The 20,658-nt window shown below is 33.0% G+C and overlaps 3 protein-coding genes and 2 pseudogenes across 7 annotated transcripts in view; 4 read left to right on the forward strand and 1 right to left on the reverse strand.

The window, feature by feature from the left end:
• The window catches only part of LOC149495109 (protein LIKE EARLY STARVATION, chloroplastic pseudogene), a 9,333-nt pseudogene extending 7,967 nt beyond the window's left edge, over nt 1-1,366 (forward strand). Inside the window, exons 2-3 of the transcript XR_016321868.1 lie at nt 5-122; nt 814-1,366. The product of XR_016321868.1 is annotated as a protein LIKE EARLY STARVATION, chloroplastic pseudogene (transcript). The remainder of the gene's footprint in view (nt 1-4; nt 123-813) is intronic.
• Nucleotides 1,367-1,457: 91 nt separating this feature from the next.
• LOC149495110 (S-protein homolog 18-like) lies at nt 1,458-2,217 on the forward strand (annotated as a pseudogene).
• A 159-nt stretch (nt 2,218-2,376) lies between these two features.
• On the forward strand, nt 2,377-6,391 carry LOC105632060 (2-methyl-6-phytyl-1,4-hydroquinone methyltransferase, chloroplastic). 3 transcript variants are annotated; one of them, XR_001046759.4, is made up of 4 exons: nt 2,377-3,165; nt 3,564-3,870; nt 4,925-5,165; nt 6,005-6,391. XR_001046759.4 is itself a non-coding variant. In XM_012214338.4 (3 exons), exons 1-3 carry the CDS (start codon nt 2,603-2,605, stop codon nt 5,078-5,080), a joined length of 1,026 nt encoding a protein of 341 aa, XP_012069728.1. In that variant the 5' UTR covers nt 2,377-2,602; the 3' UTR covers nt 5,081-5,363. The 3 variants fall into 3 exon arrangements, 2 of the variants coding, with proteins under 2 accessions (XP_012069728.1, XP_020534189.1); XM_012214338.4 differs by lacking the exon at nt 6,005-6,391 and having other exon boundaries at nt 4,925-5,363; XM_020678530.3 differs by lacking the exons at nt 4,925-5,165; nt 6,005-6,391 and adding an exon at nt 4,193-4,853.
• Nucleotides 6,392-7,619: 1,228 nt separating this feature from the next.
• On the forward strand, nt 7,620-9,503 carry CML11 (calmodulin-like 11). The gene is made up of 4 exons (XM_012214337.4): nt 7,620-7,843; nt 7,940-8,097; nt 8,200-8,280; nt 9,255-9,503. The coding sequence occupies exons 1-4, from the start codon at nt 7,768-7,770 to the stop codon at nt 9,390-9,392; spliced, it is 453 nt and encodes a 150-aa protein (XP_012069727.3). The 5' UTR covers nt 7,620-7,767; the 3' UTR covers nt 9,393-9,503.
• A 2,735-nt stretch (nt 9,504-12,238) lies between these two features.
• Nucleotides 12,239-17,300, reverse strand: LOC149495111 (uncharacterized). 2 transcript variants are annotated; one of them, XM_089724299.1, is made up of 5 exons: nt 17,082-17,300; nt 16,889-16,948; nt 16,636-16,806; nt 16,328-16,537; nt 12,239-16,159 (listed from the first exon to the last, which is right to left on the reverse strand). In XM_089724299.1, exons 2-5 carry the CDS (start codon nt 16,929-16,931, stop codon nt 12,672-12,674), a joined length of 3,912 nt encoding a protein of 1,303 aa, XP_089580425.1. In that variant the 5' UTR covers nt 16,932-16,948; nt 17,082-17,300; the 3' UTR covers nt 12,239-12,671. The 2 variants fall into 2 exon arrangements, with proteins under 2 accessions (XP_089580425.1, XP_089580424.1); XM_089724298.1 differs by having other exon boundaries at nt 16,328-16,555.
• Between the last annotated feature and the right edge of the window lie 3,358 nt (nt 17,301-20,658).

The following is a 20,658-nucleotide window of genomic DNA, read 5'->3' on the forward strand; positions in this document are numbered from 1 at the left end:
CAAGAGAAATGGTGGGAACATTATGATGCCTCTAATCAAGCTGAAAAATGGGCACATAAATGGTGTTCCATTGACCCAACTACAGAGCTTGAAGCTGGCCATGCTCATGTTTGGCATGAAAGGTATCAAATGTGATAAGATTGGATAAATTTGAACTCTTCTGCTATCGCCGAAAACTTGGTTATTTGATGACTGAAATATCGATTTGCATTTGGACTAACTAATAAAATATCCTTTTTGACTCAAAGTAGATTGCAAGTTTATTATTGGATTCAGACATTTTGATGCTGGAACCTGGGTGTCTAATGTATTCTAAGTTCACATTATATCAGCAATTTTGAAATGCCATACTATTATTTGGAGTCTGCATTTAAGATTATCTGAAGTAATTGGATTGAACTTTTATTATATTACTGTGTTTAAGGAGCTTAAAATGGACTACAGTTAGACTGTTTCAATTTATATGCCATATTCATTGATTTATGCAGTCTGTACGAGATACATGTGATGAGTAGGATGTAATGATGCAATCACTCTCTATGCATGCCTAAAGTGAGAAATGCTTGCTATTCTGTGCTTGTTTAAAACATAGCATTTTGACCCTATTTTTCCAGTTAATGCAACTTCTTGAAAGATTCAGCTTTAGAACTTGTATTTCTCAGTAAACCTTCACTTCTATATGTGTATGCTGATATGTTGTCTGTATATATATATATATATATATATATATATATATATATATATATATATATATTCTTTGTTTTTTGTTTTTGTTTTTGAGAATTTTAATTGATTGTTGTATGCCTATTGTAGGTGGGGTGAGAAGTATGATGGACATGGGGGCACCGTGAAATACACGGACAAATGGGCTGAGCGATGTGAGGGTGATGGGTGGACAAAATGGGGCGACAAATGGGATGAACATTTTGATCCAAATGCCAATGGTGTCAAGCAAGGGGAAACATGGTGGGAAGGTAAGTATGGAGAGCGATGGAATCGCACTTGGGGTGAGCGCCACAACGGTTCTGGATGGGTTCACAAGTACGGGAAAAGCAGCAGTGGGGAGCACTGGGATACACATGTGGAACAAGAGACTTGGTATGAGAGATTCCCGCACTTCGGTTTCTATCACTGCTATGACAACTCACTACGGCTCCGTGAAGTTCAGAATCTTCAGATGCCATCCGATAGATATGAATCATAAATTTTGCATTTCCTTTAAGTTTTATTATCTACTAATCTTATTTTGAACTCATAGTTCCATAGGAAGCCAAAGTATCCTTTTTCTTTAATATGATGCCCTCTCATAAACTGCATCAATTTTTCATTCGTAGATATAATGCAATCCTCAGCTTGGTTTTTCAAATGTTTTTATTATAGGTTATCTAATATTATATGTGATTTCAAATTTCAAAATAATTTCGTAGACATTTTTTATTATATTCGATCTAAGGAAAATGGATTGGTAGAACAATTTCATGACGAAAACATCTTTACATGTATTTTTCGTCATGTATTCAACAATTGCAGCTCATGCATAACAATTGACCATATAAGAAAGATAAATAATCGATTAATTCTCGATAAAAACCTAAATATAAATAGGACCAATCAGGAAAGATATCAGATTATGCAATGTGGTTTTATGGCTTGTGTTAACATTGGGCATGGGTCAAGCTTGTTATGGAATTACTATTGGAGAAAGATACAATGTATACATTGTCAACAACTTGAATGAAGATGTGTTGAATGTTCATTGCAAAACTAAAGACGGTGAACTAGGTGCACAAGCATTATCACTTAAAAAGACCAATTTCACTTCACTTTTCGTGTGAATTTCTGGAGAACGACGCTGTTTTGGTCCAATTTCGATTGGAGTAATGACCATGGTGGTAGTTACCACATATTTTGGTATAAAGATGAACTTGTTCGTATTTGTGATTATAAGCAAAAGAATTGCATCTGGTCTGCAAGAAATAGTGGTATTTATCTTATGAGTATCACTAATAATCATTTTTCAAAATACTATGATTGGCAGTGGTAATATGATAATTAATGATGGAGAGGTTCTGGTGTTCATTAGTAATTTCCTTTTTATTTTATTACTCTATGCTTTTTAATTACCATTAGATTGTCCCTTAAATATTGTATCTTGATTAGGAATAATAATTTTCTGAATCCTTGCTTTTATTTTTAATTGAGAAATAAGATTAATATGCAAACGGTGAACAATTTCTAAAAGCCCAAACGGTGGAGCCCATTGTCACATGAAACAAAAACGGCGTCGTCTACGTGATTAAGAGACGTGGACAAATGGTTTGACAATAACCGCCTGCGCTTCAGTGGCCACTGGCCACTAGTTCAGTTGCCAAGGCCATCAATGTGTGTGGTGCCTCTTCAACCTATGAACTGTGAACTTTCTCTCTCCCCTTCTTTCGTTTTCTTCTGAAAGTCTCCATTTTTTTTTTTAATTGGAAATAGGAAGCCATTTTTAATTCCTGTTTACGTTTACAGTCCTTATCGACCTCCAAAACGAGGGTTCGGTAAGTAGTTTTCATGGTAGGTTAGGTTTAGTTTGTTTATAGTTTTTTATTTCCATATCATGGCTGCTTCATTGCTCTATGGAGCTGATAATTTCAAATTCATCAGTGGCACACCAACTGGGGTAGGCTTTACAGGGTCAAAATTCCATGTTAGTTGCTTCCCTAAGAAAAATTTAGTATCTTATCATAGAAATACCCAAATTTCAAGGATCTTAGCTCCTAGATGCAGTAGTTTATCATCTTCAAGGCCTGCTTCACAGCCTAGGTTCATTCAACACAAGAAAGAGGCATTTTGGTTCTATAGGTTCTTGTCTATTGTTTATGATCATGTCATAAACCCTGGTCACTGGACTGAGGATATGAGAGATGAGGCACTTGAACCGGCAGATCTTTTTAGTAGGAATTTGAAAGTGGTAGATGTTGGTGGTGGTACTGGATTTACTACTTTGGGTATTGTTAAACATGTGGATGCCAAGAATGTTACAATTCTTGATCAGTCACCTCACCAGCTTGCCAAAGCTAAGCAGAAGGAGCCCTTGAAGGAGTGCCAGATTATTGAAGGGGATGCAGAAGATCTTCCCTTCCCAACTGATTATGCAGATAGATATGTGTCTGCTGGGAGGTAATTTTTTGTAGCAATTAGGATAATGTTGTTCTTTAACTTTTATTAACAAGATGTCTTGGTAAGGATGTTCGTGGCGAGTTTGATTACTCTTGGCATGAGTATTATAAAGATGCCTTGGGAATTTTTTATTTATTTTTTGTTTCTATTCCAATTATTAAGTTCAGCTGAAGGAAATTATTCGTGCTTTTTTTTTTTTTTTTGTGTAATATGATTAAAAAAAAAAGCTATATCTTTTAGGGCCATAGAAATCATAAATTTTTAGGAGTTATCAGCTTTAAACATGTTATTATTTAGAAAATGACGGGATTTCAATTCCAAAGAAAACGTTTGTTGTCAATTTGATTGACAACATGACATATTTCTTTATCATCTAATACTGTAATTATGTTCCTCAGCATCGAGTACTGGCCAGATCCACAGCGTGGCATCAAGGAAGCGTACAGGGTGCTGAAAATCGGAGGAAAAGCTTGTATTATAGGTCCTGTGTACCCAACCTTTTGGCTGTCTCGCTTTTTTGCCGATATGTGGATGCTCTTCCCTAAGGAGGAAGAGTATATAGAATGGTTTCAAAAGGCTGGGTTCAAGGATGTCAAACTGAAAAGAATAGGTCCAAAATGGTACCGTGGTGTCCGTCGGCATGGCTTGATTATGGGCTGCTCTGTGACAGGGGTTAAGCCATTATCTGGAGATTCTCCCCTGCAGGTAAGATATGCTTCATCTCTTAATATCCATGCATCTATATGTGAAATGTTTCTGGGAGAAACTATTGATTTTATTGCTTAATATTTGAATTTAATTATTGTTCCATTAAATTAATCTGTCAAGTGCCAGACTCCCAATGATTGGATTCGATTGTTGAAAATGACATCATGTTAGAATGTATACTTTATTTTGATGATTGTCCAAGAAATCCTTGATATTTTTGGATTGGTTTTTACTAGATATATAGTGTCAGTTGCCTTCTTTCTATGCCATTGAAGCACTGTATTATCTGCTGGCATTAATGTTTGATAACCCACTTCAGATTTTGCAGTAAGAACTTTAATAATTCAGTTGGTGCCCCTCTTTTAGAAACTATTGCCTAACAGCTAATAAAGTCCTTTTGGGAGCTAAGTTTGTTTGGAAGTTCTGCCGGCACTGTAATTTTCCTAGGGCAACATTAGCACTCAGAAGTCTTTGAAGTTATTGAAGGTACACAGAATGGCACAACCATATGGGATGAAAAACCATAATTTGCATTAAATATTTCTGGTTTGGGATTTCAAAATGAGGAAATTTTTGGTGTTATTCTTCTCTGTGTTTTGAGAACTAAGAAAATGTGAGGTCATTTAATCTGAAGGAGAGATTGATGATGGAAATGCTATTCAGTGGGGCTAGGGGGACAAGGAGCATGGGTATGTGGGTTTTTCCTGTATCTACCATTAAAATTGCATGGTTTTGCGTTCTAATTCCATTTGATTTGCTTTTATTGGAATTTCTCTGCTCGCTTTTTGCGAATTGCAATTCAAACTACCTCAAAAATAAATATTGGGCTAACTTCACCTTTATCTGTTTTACAACGTTTGCTTTCCTCCAGTTGAAGTAAGCATAGACAAAGGAACACTGGATTATTAAGCTAAAGCTTTGTTATTTGGTGCATTGTCTTATGTTGTGTCTTTTTGTTCGATTTTAAGCAACAATTATGAATATGCTTGTGAAGCTTAAATTCCATGATTCATTTCTCTTATAAAAAATGTGAATGTGTATCTTGATGTAGCTTGGTCCTAAGTCAGAGGATGTGAAGAAGCCTGTGAATCCATTTGTGTTTCTACTGCGCTTCCTTCTTGGGGCCATGGCGGCCACATACTATGTGTTGGTTCCCATCTACATGTGGGTCAAAGATCAAATTGTTCCAAAGGGCATGCCCATTTGAGATGAGCTGAAGAAGCAATGGGAATCATCAATCATCATTTTGCTGTTGTGTGTGAAAAAGGACTAATTGCGGATCTGGTTAGCCTGTATGTTTTGTTTTTTTTTTCTATGATATTTTATCTTTTGAAATCATTTCTATTGAAGTGGGCTTGATGGAGAATTTAACATGTAAATGGACAAACATGCCTCAATAATTTGTTCTATTTTCAATTCTACAGCCTCTGTAGTCTGTACAGTTTTTGGATGGTAAAAAAGTTGATGTCTAGCTGCGACATTTTTTCTTATCGTGTCTTTTCATTGGAAAAGCAACGTGTTGTTTTCAATTGACAAAATTCATATAAATCTGAACCTCTTTAGGGACTAGGTACTTACATAGTACAAACTCTTACTGATTGAGGAAACTGGTAGTTGCAAAGATATTAATTATTATGAGCATATACATACTATATTATATCTTCAGATTTGGATGCTACGAGCTTTGTCAGTTCACAGTATAATGCAAAGATTCAGTTATATATATAATAATTTTGTACTAAGTAAATGATTGGATTGGATGCAACCCCCTACTCTTAAGACTTTTAATCCCATTGTTAATTGTTGCTCATCAATGATCCATCCTTAGATTTTGTTTGTTTCAAACGTATACTTCCAACGAGAAACCTAGAATTTCATAATATTACATTAAACCCATCTGATTTAGTCTGTCCGGATTATGGTTTCAGGCGAATTTTATCCGGAAGGTTAGAATTTAGAGCATGGAGACACCAGCCCAAAAAAAAATAATAAATAAAAAAGTTGTAATAACCAAATGAAAAGCAACCTCAAAGACTGGCTGAAAATCTTATTTACTTTCTACGACATTTTCTTTAATTCAGATTGACTGGTCAAGAATCCCTCTAACTGCAATTTTACTTCCCTTTGGCAGATTTGTGGTCAATTTCTCCAATTCTCTGGCTCAATTTGAAGGTTCAAAGTCTTGCTTTTGGACCATGACCCTGCCTGGAAATTGGCAAACCAACATGTGACTTCTAAACCTCTTTTAAATCTGTAATACTTGTCAATGTTTGTCTGACAGAACCCAGTAACCAGCAATGCTTATACGTATTGTATTGTATTGTATTGTATTGGATACATATACATGTACATATGAAGCTTTGTCTGGGTTTGACAGTAGAGATTATGGAAGAGTATTAAAGAGAAACCGCGTGGACAGCCCAATCTTCTTGTGTTCATTTATGACTCAAGGTTGGCACTTCATTAAATGTGCGTTAATTACTTAGTATAAACTAATAATACGTTTTCTTTTATTTAATTTATTTTTTAAATGAATTTATATATATATATATATATATATATATATATATATATATATATTCCAAACATTATTTTTTATACTTTTTATGGTGACCCATTCAATTGTACCAGAACGTAACCATAAAAAATTAACATTCTTTATATTAGGGAGAATGTTATAGTACTAGTATTTGTACAATTGGCATTTACAGACTAGCATTATCATCGTAGGATAAGATTAATATCTGATCCAAGCAATACGTTACAATAACTCATAAGGAGTCACGTATAAACCATATATAACATTTATATATAAAATATATTTTTTTCAAATAAATATCATTAAAAATAATACAAAAAAGAAAGATAACGACATACTTTCAAATGGGTATATATAATTATATAAATTAAAATGTAGTGTGGAGGGTAAACAAATCTCTCTCATCTCGTGCAAGCAACGCAGCGTGCTCTTTGGGTTAAGGACGGAGTAAACAAAAAAAAAAAAAAAAAAAAAAATGTACACACCTCCCCATAACCTCTCCGTCTACTCTTTGTCTCCTAAACATCAAACCCTTACAGCTGTCCTTAATTTTCCATCTATTAATATTAATTCACATACTTTTTTTTTAATTTTTATAAATCCACACCAGAATATACTTAATTTCAAATAGACTTCAATTATAATATTTTAATTATATTACATATTACAGCATTTAATGATAGCTCAATCTAATGAATGCAAACAAACCCTTCGAATCAAATCATCAATAATAAACTGCGTTTTGATTCAAAGAATAGTATTTGTCTATTTATTGAGAAAAAAAATAATAAAATTGTAATAATTTTTTTTATTGATTTATGTATGTGGACAAGTAATTTCCCAAAGGTAGAAATTATGTATAAATAAAGTTGATTATAAAGAAATCAAATCAAAACCTAATAAATTTGAGGCCTCTAACTTCTCATCACTTCTAATCTAAGTATCATATCCTTCGGACCAACCATAAAATTAATGTATATATTTTATATGCATTTGCAGTGTAAAATGTGAAAGATGGAAAGGTCATGGTCAGAGAGAGACATAAAGGCCTTTTGATTCTTTCTTCTCATCTGATAAAGCCAGTAATAATACCGTAATACCAATCTAGTCATAAGCTCGATTTGACTCTTAAAACTTTATTAATATTTATTTTTTTTAAAGAATAAAATAAAATTGCAGTACACTTACCCTCATTGAAATTCTACATAAACCCAGCTAAGCTCTAGCTATACTCGACATATTCTTGCTCTTCTCCCTTATCTCTCTGTCTCAAGAGCTCTCTCTAGTACCGTTTCACTTTCTCTCTCTATCTTTCTCAAGAAGTGATTTTGAATATTCAACTGAATAAAAAAGAAATGGCAGAAGTACTAACTGAGGAACAGATTGTTGAGTTCAAAGAAGCTTTCTGTTTGTTCGACAAGGATGGAGATGGTCAGTTTCATTTTCTTGATTACTGTTAATGTTCTTTTATATAATTATCTGTTATTTCCTTAACTAATTAACTAATGCGTTTTAATTCTGTAACAGGTTGCATTACTGTAGAGGAATTGGCTACTGTGATTAGGTCTTTGGATCAAAACCCAACAGAAGAAGAACTTCAGGATATGATCAGTGAGGTCGATGCTGATGGTAATGGAACCATTGAATTTGCAGAATTCTTGAATTTGATGGCCAAGAAAATGAAGGTATATCAATACTTTTTTCGACGATTATTATTATTACATTTATTCATATAATTAATCACTCCTGTTTGATTCTATTTTATTTATATTATTATTATAAATCAGGAAACTGATGCAGAGGAAGAACTTAAGGAGGCGTTTAAAGTGTTTGACAAGGATCAGAATGGATATATATCAGCCAACGAGGTAAAATTAATTTCTTTTTTCTTGATTTTTGTTTTAATCCTATAATTAATTTCCTTTTTTTTTTTTTCTTTCTGAAGCTATTATAGTTGATATAAATGTTAATATAATTATTAGAGAAAAGTCTAAAATGCCAGATAAAAGTGGAATTTGTTTGTTTGTAATGTATATGTCCGTGAACAAAACCAGTGGCTAAGCATGAAAACGACTTTTAAAATTAATAAATTACCAACGTGTAAATTTTAATTGTAAAGTTCGAGATTTGAAAACTGAAATTATTATAATTAAAAGAATTTTGTTTAAATATTATTTTTGTCCAAACATAAAAACATGAAATCTTAAAAAAAAAAAAAAAAGGTGGACTAAAAAAAACAATTTAGAACTTCAAAAGCTAGGTGTTTTAGGGTGACAACTGTGATTTTCGTTTTTCTCGAGGGTTAGCGTTGACAAAATAAGAATATTTTAATTGAATTGTATAAAGTAGGATGACGATGTTGACAAATCAGCTTCCAATTACAGAGAAATCATATTAAAAATTTTTTGGATTAATATTTTAATATTGAATATTCATCACGCCTGATAAGAAAAAATTCTGAATCTCTCTTAACAAATTTCTAATCTAGAAAAACAAGAGAGAAATACTAATGATTTTATGAATATTATATATTATAGAAAATATATAAATTATAAACGAAAATAAACTGTATTTCTAAATAAATTTTATGCCAAATTAATAAATAAATAAATAAATAATAGTACCATGTGTTACTTCAAATGTTTCTCCTCGTTTAACATTATTTTACCAGAGAATTGAACTGTACGATCCCGGATGCAATGAACATTAACCTTTTTTTTTTTTTTTTTTTTTTTTTTTTTTTTTTTGAAGAATCTGTAAATCTGATGTTAAGCATTTGATTATTATGTAATTAGCAAAGAGAATCTAATAAATATATGATGATATGAAATTGTGCATGCAGTTGAGGCACGTCATGATCAATTTAGGCGAGAAGTTAACTGATGAAGAGGTAGAGCAGATGATTAAGGAAGCTGATTTAGATGGAGATGGTCAAGTTAATTATGATGAATTTGTTAAAATGATGATGACTGCGGGTTAATTTTATGAATATTTTATATTCTACTCCACCAAATAATTAAGTGTTGTATTTGTTATCTTCAATTTGTTGTTTGTATTAATTAATTAATTAATTAATTAGTGTTGCTAATTATTTTTCAAGCCACAAAAAGTAGAATGACTTGGCAAATCACCATTTGATTTGTTCAATTATCAATTGTATTCTTTAATTTCTAATCTAGAGTTTTTATTACATGTTCTGAATTTTTTTATCCAGTGTTTATCAAATTTTATTTTTGGTGAAATACATTTTTAAACTCTTGAATTATCTTAGTTTTGCGATTTAAACCTCTAAATTTTTATTTATCGATGTTGAACTCTTCTATTTTTATTTTTATTAAAATTAAACAATTATTTAACTAAAGCAAATAAGAATTAAAGTTACTAACAATAGAAAATGGATTCAATAACAATGTGGTACAAGAAATCTCAAATCTTATTTGAAGACCAAAAATAAAGGTAAATAAAAACAATATTAAAGTCTTCATTCTCAAATCTTAAAAAAAAAAAAAACTTAATCTTTCCATTACCGTTATTTTCCTTTAAGTTGAAGAGTTTAATGGATAAAATTCGATGAGTTCATGGGCTTAAAAATGCATTTTTTATTTTTTAATATATTTTTACAAAGTATTTTTTTATATTTTTTAGATATAAATCTAATTTCATTTTAGAGTTTGTTGAAAAGAGTGTTTTTCTAAGAATTGAATTCCTAATTTTACAGAATTATTCACTAAATTCAAATAGATGGAGAAAAGAGGATAACTTGTTGATAATATATTTTTGAGAAAAAAATGTAGATTGTTTATAATATAGATGTGAAATTTCTCCAACTTTTAGTTCTAAAATTGGACTTTGACCAAAGAGACAAAAACTTTTTCTAATTTTCTCTCCCTCCTTTTGAAAAATTCATATATAGGAATTGTCTCTTTCCCATTATCTCATGTACCCATCCATCTATTTCCTATATATTGACCACCGACCCAATATTTTATTTATATATGTATATATTTTCCTTCAAAAGAAAAACCAAATTCAAGTCTCTTTAAATTAGCTTTTCACGGTACACATATTCTTTTATCATACTTAAGGCCAAAGTATTTCACACTTCAATTTCATGACTTGTAAATAAAAGTAGATATGCACATGTGGAGAATATTGACTAGTTCAAAATTCCGCGTAATCTATATATTCTTTAAGAAAATTTTTTGTTTTAAAATGTTTTTTTTTTTTTTTTTGTATACTTACAAGTATTCGAATTTATAATATTTCTTTAAGTTTCATAGTCAAATTTATCTATTTTTTACTTAATTAAATGTGGTCCGGTTGGTTTATTTAGTTATCATTAACTTAGTGAATATTATTCAAAGGAGCATACTGAATCTCCTGCTGTATAGTCTATAATGTTATTTCGATTCATTGAACCTCCTATGTATCAAAAAAAAATTATTCATTTTTTAGCATTTCTTATTCTACCTTATGCTCTCTTTGGAAATTTGATAAATTATCAGTAAAAAAATTAGTAACTCATTTAGTAAAATTTTATGTGTTAATTTAGTCAATTTAGCATTCAACCTTCTAACAGAAGAATAACAATGATTTTCTTTTTCCCATCTTAACATGGAGTACAATCGAGACAAGGTTTTTTTTTTTTTTTTTTTCTCAATATATTAAATAAGAGGTTCATAAATAAATAAATAAATAAATAAAATACATCAACATATTAAAAAAACAAATAAAACAAAAATTATATACGGTTTTGCCCCCCAAACCGCGTGGGATAATAAATATATATCCAAATAGCGAGTGAAGGAAAATGTCAGCTTTGAGTTTAGAATTGGAAAATGTATATATGAGATTTGGGTCTTTCTTAATATGTTTTGTGAAAGACAAGAAAGTGTGGTTTCTGTCAGAAAATTTTTGACTAACTCTACGCAAACCAAATCGACCTTTACTTGTTCACACTGCTGCTGCCCAAAGTTGGACCTTTTGACTCTCTCTTATTCTTATATGTTTAATTTTATCCTATTTTTAGTATTTCTCATACTAAATTTAATTAATCCCCGTTTTAGTTATATAAGAGATCTTTCTTACAGGTTATGACTTTTTTTTTTTTTAGACTCAGGCTTTAATTTTAATATGCATTTTTTTTTTTTTTTAAGAAAGCAAACAAAGAAATTTGCATTAAGACTCATAAAGGGTAACAAACGTTGTGGAATCGATTTCCACCCTTGGAGACGGGCATACATAGAATGAGCTCCCATAATAACTTATCTACGGATTCATCTTATGGCCACATTTAGCCTATAAACTAATAATACCTTCTAATCCTGCAAAATCAAACCAAACTCGGACAAGTCAAAGTTACTAGAATTCAAAGCAAAAAAATAGCCTGACTGTCTAAGTAAAGAAACCCACCCAATATCCATGTTAATATGTCCATATGTATTAAGTTTTTTTTTTTTTTTTTTTAAAAAGAAAAGGTTGCAAAATGTAGGATAAAGTGGGAAAATCTAAAATTGTTAGATGGATAGTATAAAACCAAAGATAATCGGAAAGGTGGGGCTCAGGACTCATGAAGGGTATCTTTGTCTCTATGTTGGAAAGTAAGGGGCTAAAATGAAACTATCTAAAATTTTATGGTATTAAAATTAAAAACAAAGGTTGTGGGCCAAGGCCACTATCTATTACCTGGGTCCGGCATCTGAAGCTTAAGGGTTGGCCCAAATTATAAGGCTTGGATTCTAAGTGTTATGTAATTGAATTGTTAATGGGCCCGATCCTAACTTCACATTTAGTTAATGCAAAGATTAATTTATCAGTAACCCAAAATTCTTGAAATTATAAAGCAACATTTTATATTAATGGAATGGAATAAAATAATAATACAATCAAAGGCAGCAAAGCTGCCTATTTTTACAGTAATCCTCTCCAAACCTTCAATTTCTCTCCAACAACGGCTCAATAAATTACATCAAGAGATTCAACTAAGAACTTGAATCAAAATACATTGCAGGGCTGTGCAAGTTTAGAACAGTTATAGACAGAAAAGAAACAAACAATTAATCAGAGTTACAGAAGGAAATTATACTCACACTTTCTTGGTTTTTGTCTCAGATGTGCTAAACCAATCAACAATATCTCTAATTATCAAAACTCCACTTCTTGAAAAACTTGAATTAGAAATTTAGAAGGAGAAGCCAACCGAAACAAAATGAGAATGTAAATGAGACTGTAAGAATTGGTAAAACTTCTTAATAACGTGTTAATTAATCACAGTTGTGCAACACATGCAGTTGGTGAAAAGAGATGACCTGCGCTTGTGCTTATGTTTACTTTTTGCAGGCGTTGGTGTGATTTCCTTGTTACATGATGAATTCCATTGATCTTTGGTTCCTTTCTTTGCAGCAGATTTCTTATCTTTCTTCTTTGGTATAACCACAAGATGATGAGGCTCTTCATCTTCTTTCAAGAAACCAAGAAATGGTGTTCTTGACTTTTCAGAATCACTTCTTTCGAGAGTAATCACTTTCTCTTCCGCTGGCATTTCTTGACACTTATCTGATCCTTGACCGTATTGAGCTTGTAGAAGTGGGTCTTGAAGACTTCCATCACTAGCTTGGTTTTGATTTGATAAACCTTCGATAGTATTCTTATCCTGACAAAGCAATGGAGTCATATCTGATTCTTCACTTCTAGCTTCTATTCTGAGATTAAGATTGAAGCTTGGAGATTTCCGCATCTCTGCATTCATGTTCAAGCCATCAGGGATTGATTCAGTGCTGAACCTCCCTACAGTTTCTTGCAGCTCATGACTTGCCCTTGCAAAGAGAGATGTTTCAGCTTTTTCAATTTCTTCAGTTGGCTGATTCTCTTTGACTGCTGTACTGCAGTGTGGAGATTGTTCTTGCTGAGCTGCAGAGACAATGTTCTTTATAGTTGAAGTTGGAAAATTTTGCGATTCAGCTTGAATCAAGGTTTGAGGAATTGGTTCAATGTCATTTATTACTATGACAGGGATTTCAACATTTTCAGGTTGCTCCATAGAATGATTAGCTGAAGATGTAGTTAAAGGATTGGTTTGGGTCTCATTTGGTAAAACTTCTTCCACAGGTTTTTCAAGTTCTAACTCAACTGCAGAAACAAAGGTCTCTACAAGAGAGCTGGAGGCATGGAAAACAGAAGCTGTTGTAGTAAAGAACTCACTGTTGCCACCTTGAACCTCTTCAGGCGTCTGTTGATTATCTTCACATAGATGTGTAGAAGCCAGAGAGCATTCAGTTTCTGTTTTCTCTTTTATCTCCATAGTCTGCTTCTCCTCAGGTACTTCTTCTGCTGCTTTGCAATCGTCTGATTCCTCTTCATTTTTGATAGGCAATTCTGCTGTAGCCGTTGCAAGTTGAGGACAAAGGACACTTTTTCCTTCACATGCCTCAGATTTACAATCTTCTAATTCTTCATTGTTTCTACCATTTGCAATGGATGATTTGGCTGCGGTTATTTCAATCTCAGGAATCATCACAAGCTTTCCTTCTGAAGCTTCGTTCTGATTGTCAGATTCTTCAACACCATTTGCCTCCACAACTTGGTAGTTGTTCTTGGTAGCAGCATCACAAGCATATATTTCAGGTATACAATCTCCTGATTCTTTTATTTCAATCTCAGGAACCATCACAAGCTTTCCTTCTGAATCTTCATTCTGATTGTCAGATTCTTCAACACCATTTGCCTCCACAACTTGGTAGTTGTTGTTGGTAGCAGCATCACAAGCAGTATATGCCTCAGGTATACAATCTCCTGATTCTTTTATTTCAATCTCAGGAACCATCACAAGCTTTCCTTCTGAAGCTTCATTCTGATTGTCAGATTCTTCAACACCATTTGCCTCCACAACTTGGTAGTTGTTGTTAGTAGCAGCATCACAAGCAGTATATGCCTCAGGTATACAATCTCCTGATCGTTTTATTTCAATCTCAGGAACCATCACAAGCTTTCCTTCTGAAGCTTCATTCTGATTGTCAGATTCTTCAACACCATTTGCCTCCACAACTTGGTAGTTGTTCTTGGTAGCAGCATCACAATTACTATATGCCTCAGGTATACAATCTCCTGATTGTTTTATTTCAATCTCAGGAACCATCACAAGCTTTCCTTCTGAAGCTTCATTCTGATTGTCAGATTCTTCAACACCATTTGCCTCCACAACTTGGTAGTTGTTGTTGGTAGCAGCATCACAAGCAGTATATGCCTCAGGTATACAATCTCCTGATTCTTTTATTTCAATCTCAGGAACCATCACAAGCTTTCCTTCTGAAGCTTCATTCTGATTGTTGAGTTCTTCAACACCATTTGCCTCCACAACTTGGTAGTTGGTGTTGATAGCAGCATCACAAGCGGTATATGCCTCGGGTATACAATCTCCTGATTCTTCTATTTCAATCTCAGGAACCATCACAAGCTTTCCTTCTGAAGCTTCATTCTGATTGTCAGGTTCTTCAACACCATTTGCCTCCACAACTTGGTAGTTGTTGTTGGTAGCAGCATCACAAGCAGTATGTGCCTCGGGAATACAATCTCCTGATTCTTTTATTTCATTCTCAGGAACCATCACAAGCTTTCCTTCTGAAGCTTCATTCTGATTGCCAGGTTCTTCAACACCATTTGCCTCCGCAACTTGGTAATTCTTGTTGCTAGCAGCATCACGAGCAGGATATGCCTCAGGTATACAATCTCCTGATTCTTGTTCATTGCTTTTGCCATTTAAAATGAACGCCTCAGCTTGAAATTCTCTTGACTCATAAGCCATCATAATCTTTCCTTCAGATCCCTCCAAATGTTCTTCAGAAGCCTCATTCTGGTTGTTAGATTCATCAACAACCTTCACTTCCTCGACATAGCAGTTTCCATTGCTAGCTGCATCATGAACAGTAAAAAGAGAACCTTCATTGCGATTAAGCCTCGTCAAAGAATCAGTTTGAGATGCATTTTGCATATGAATCTCAGATTCTCCGACAGACTCGGGATGAAGCTCATCTTCTTCGCCTGTTGATTCATTTACTATTAATGTAGTCTCTTGATCGAGAACCACTTCTGATTCATTTACTGTCAATTCAGTCTCTTGATGAAGGACCACTGTAGTCTCTTGATCAAGAACCACTTCTGATTCATTTACTATTAATTCAGTCTCTTGATCAAGAACCACTTCTGATTCATTTACTATTAATTCAGTCTCTTGATCAAGAACCACTTCTGACTTATTTACTACTAATTCAGACTCTTGATCAATAACCATGCATTTGTCTTCTAAATGGAAAGTTAATGAATCGCCCCCCAGATTGGCTTCTAGTTGTGACTCCAACGAATCAGTTCCATAACAATTTACCTTACTATCTAACTCCCCATCATATTTCTCTCTAATATCCCCATTTCCAAATTCAACTTCAAATGCCATTTCTTTCTCTAACAAGCTATCCTTTTTCATCGCCATATCTGTTTTAGTATCAGAAACAAAAGTTTCTTCTATCCTGCCAGATATGTGATTATCTAACAGGCCCTCTTTACTATTACATGCAATATTTGATCCTAGGACATCTTCAATTCCTTCCGATGAATTAGTGTTATCTTCTTCTGATTCCTCAGCATGAACTTTTTTAAATTGATGCTGATCAGAGTTCGGCTCTGCAGAATCTTCAGATTCTGGATCATGTGATGAGGATATTAAAACAGAAGTTGAATTCAGCATATCCTCTTGCTCTGTTCATATCAAAACAAAACGAAAAAGATTTAAAGTGGGTTTACTGTTTTCGTATATGCCTATCACTATTATATTACTTGTACTTCTAGTCAATGTTAAATCTACTCTAGGAACTGAAACGTAAAAACATTATTTATTCATTGGCATATACTGATGCATGCACTAACCTTTTCCCAAGGAAGATTGCCTCGAATTCCCAGTCCCATTGTTGCTCATTTCTAAAACATTCTCTGATGATACTTTGATCTTAGGATCTTCTGATTCCTTTGACAAGGAAGCTGCAAGTTGAAAGTCACCATCTTCACTTACTTCTTCATGTAACTTCTTATCAGCTTTTGGAGATTCCACAGGAGGACTAACATCAGTCTTTTCTTGCCCTACAAAAGCAGAAAAGCCTGATTTTACAAGACACTAATCAGCTTGACAAAAAATTTTAATGCCCAAAATCAGCATTATTTATTGAGAAATTGCAAACCTTTTACAATATCAGATGTCTGATCATAAGCAGGTGTATCGCCCACTCCTTTTGGATCATCAGAGGCAAATCCTGTCTCTTTCTGATGATTTTCTCCTTTCACATCATTAGCATGAACAGAAGGTTCTTGTGCAGACTTTTGCTCAGCTTCATTACTCGCGTTATATTCTTCTGCATATTAGTTTACATAAACATAGAAATAAAAATTCAAGTTCAAGAATCATAATTCTGAAAGAAAGAAATGAAGCCAGACCTTGCAATCCAGATGTGTTATTGTTGCCCATCTCATTTCCCATGTTCAATTTGCTGAATCCTATAAAATATAAATGAAGCAGTAATATTAATTAGCACTCACAATTATAAACTGTAATGGCTAGTCTTTTATTAGCAGAAGGCTAATTAAAAGAAGATGAACATCTACAAGTCTAAATAAAAGAAAACCATACCATGATGTGTATGATGATTATGATTATTTTCACATGCCTTTAGCTATAGAGATTTTGAGTACAGCTTGATTTTTCTGTAAGATTGCCAGAGTGTTAATTAGTAGTGTACTCAAATGAAATGACTAACTATACTTAAATTGCTTAAAGTAGAAGCCTGGTTTTGGGTCACTAGTCCGATACATAACACAAAAGCTGCAGCTAAATTTATCTTTGTATTCCTTTCTTTTTTTCTTTTAGCATGACATTGACAATTTTATAGTCTTATGGGGACATTGTTAACTAATAAAGGTTGAATGTCGGCAACTAAAAGGGCGCCATGTGTACTCCATCAATGGTGTCTTTCATCATTATCCTGGATAAGCTACTTGATTATACGCCGTCGCGGCTCTTATGCACTGCTTAGATTGATAGTTATGAGTTCTGAAAACACTTTTTTCAGCACCAAAATACATGTTAGGTACTATTGCTTTTCATATCATCGTGGTGAAAATCGCATTGAAGATAAACTTTAATTACCCCTAATTAATCAAAATGTCAAAACCATAATTCAACTAACTGATTGGGGGTTAACCCTATTGTTTTTTGGAAGTTAAAAGTGAGTGAGTTGGTTGGTGAAAGTCATATGCGCAAAATCATGGAAAGGGTTTCATTTCTATCCGTAATTACCTCCATAGATTGAAGGTCAGCTTTCAGATTGCACCAATAAATAAAAAAGAAGGTCTCTAAAGACAGGACCTACACTACATGACTGGCCAAAACAGGCCCATGTGATGGATAAATGTTACAGTGAGATTAAGAGAATCCAAGATAAAAAATTGTTTCAGTTTATCAAATCATAATTAGATCAATGGTTTTTCACAAGCCACATGTAGATCATAGGCTTAAAGAAAAAGAGTTCAGAGGCAGAGAGCCAAAAATATTCTAACATTCTGCATTGGGTATTAGAATAATGGCTCTGATAAGGCACTGAAAACAAGTGGGTCTGCGCCATTGAAGATTTCTTGGTCTTAAAGCTTATTATAGTTGCAGGGTGGCCAGAGACATATTTGTTTAAGGCTAAACACATTATGGAGGTGTATTTCTTTGGAACTCAGACTCTAACTTTGCACAATGTCAAAAGTTGGCGACTTGGACCCTCTTTCTTCTTCCTTTTTTCTAATTAATTGAGAGGAATATCAAGAATAGTTGGTGGAAATGGAATTCCCCACAAGTCACTTTCTTTTTTTCAATAAAAAAAATAAGGATTAGCTGCTGAAATGATTATATCCCATTATGTCTAATCTGGACTAGTGTCTTATGACTTAGGGAAGTTTGATGGAGTAATGAATGCATTCATTTAGATACATTACATAATAAATTGCATTTATTCAGCAATTCTATTTGACTCGTCAATATATGTTTATTTTATTCTTTTTTTTCTCCAGTAAATATACCTGGGCCAACATTCATTCGCATAAAATGAAGAGACCCGACCCAACAACTGCCTTCATCCTTTAAATATACCTGGGCCAACGTTCGTTCGCATAAAATGAAACACAGCATAGTATTGAATCAGGCCCAACTACTAATTTTTCTGGGCCAACAGCTCGACCTGTTAAACTTCCGGGTTTTTTTTTTTGGTTTTCCATTGAAATAAACCTATTTCTAACTATATATTAAGAAAAAAAAAGACAAATAAAAAAACAAATAGTAATATTTTTGTTTTTAAAACTTTTTTCGGATTGACTTGTACGCGAACATTCATACGCCGAGTAAAACCAAGAAGTAGTCATGCACCAATATATAGGTGCTGTTCATATCTTCCTTTTTTCGTTTTTCCACGTTTATGAGTGGAAGTTGGTTAAGGAATTTTTTTTACTTAATCTTAATTATGGTTAGGTGAAAGTTTGGTCGAAAGGAAGAATGACAACGAATTCATGATTCTTTTTTTTATGTATCGTTAAAGGAAAGGGAAAAGACCTTTTTCTCTAGTATTTTTCAAAATATTTTAATTAAAAGAAATGAGCATTTTCAGAATTTTCACCATACACATTTTATATCACGAGTAAACTCTATAAAACATTTCTAAGCATCTTATTCTGTTTATACAAGGAAACATTTAGTTGGTATCTGAATAGTATTCCTGTCATTACTTACAATATATATATTATTCTCAAGCTATATATAAAATTCAAACAAAGATGAATTTCAGACGAAAAATTTGAAATGGAAATTTCTCAGTTCCAAAACGCAATTGACAAACATGTCTTTTATATAAAAATTAAATTCGATACAGTTAGACCTTTGCTTCCTCAAAATATTCAAACTTTAACAGGCCCTCAATATATATATATATATATATTTTCTTTTGTTTCATTCCACAGACTTTATTTTTTAGTTCCGCTACTGAGATTTGGTAATGTAAAAAATATATATATAACAAAGAAAGTTATCCATTGGAATTTTTGAAGAAGACTAGATTCCGTATTGGTAGTTAAACTAGCAAAAAATTATAAAGAATTCCAAGAAGCAGTTGCACCCATTTTAGCTGTGGGTGGAAGTCGTCAAATCGTTTTATTAATTTTACGTTTGAATAAAGTCGATGACGAAGTGGATAACTTGTCATCCAAGTGTTGAAAATTGGGTACCTGGTAAAACAAGTAAAGAGATTTTTGCAAGTTACTTGCTGAGAAAGATGCATCAATTGCAGTTGTTTTTTGTGCATTCCAAGTGTTTTCTTCTCTTTATTCTTTAACAAAGTCATGGGAAATTTCTAAAGTTAAGAATAAATATGGTACTTTGTTGAAGTTCATAGGTATTTCCACATCGGATAAATACAACTAACTAAAAGGTATATAATGTAAAGGGTGAACTAATCAAAATGGCTAAAGCCATTTTATGTTAACGGTAAGCCTCACTCATTATAAGTCCAATATTAAATAAATAATTGAATTTGATTTGATTAATTTGCTCTTAGGGCCCAGATTTCCAACATGGTATCAGAGGCTAGAACCTGAACCTGCATGAAGGAAGTTTCCGTGTCGAGTTGTACCCTGATGGACCCATGTGTTGGGCCATCGTATGCTTGTCAAGTGGGTAGTCCCACTTGAGGGGGGGGGGGGAGTGTTGGAGTATATGTGGGTAATCCCACATCGGATAAATACAACTAACTAAAAGGGCATATAACGTGAAGGGTGAACCAACCAAAATAGCTTAGAGCATTTTGTGTTAAAGGTAAATCCAACTCATTATAAGTCCAATGTTAAATATATAATTGAATTTGATTTGATTAATTTGCTCCTAAGTCTCAGATTCTCAACATACTTTATCTTATCATATAGTATTTCTTTTCATAATCTCATGACTATTCAACTATATACGATCCATAAAAAAAAAAACCCGATGCTTTCAAAACTTATTTCCCATGCTGGTATCAAAACTAATCGAACCTTAATAATAAGATATAGACCAAATAACCGAGTATTTCTTTTCATAATCTCATGACTATTCAACTATATACGATCCATAAAAAAAAAACCCGATGCTTTCAAAACTTATTTCCCATGCTGATATCAAAACTAATCGAACCTTAATAATA

This window comes from Jatropha curcas, chromosome 7, assembly GCF_041381405.1.
Source record: "Jatropha curcas cultivar XTBG-Jc1 chromosome 7, XTBG_Jcur_1.0, whole genome shotgun sequence".
In the NCBI taxonomy this organism is placed as follows: domain Eukaryota; kingdom Viridiplantae; phylum Streptophyta; class Magnoliopsida; order Malpighiales; family Euphorbiaceae; genus Jatropha; species Jatropha curcas.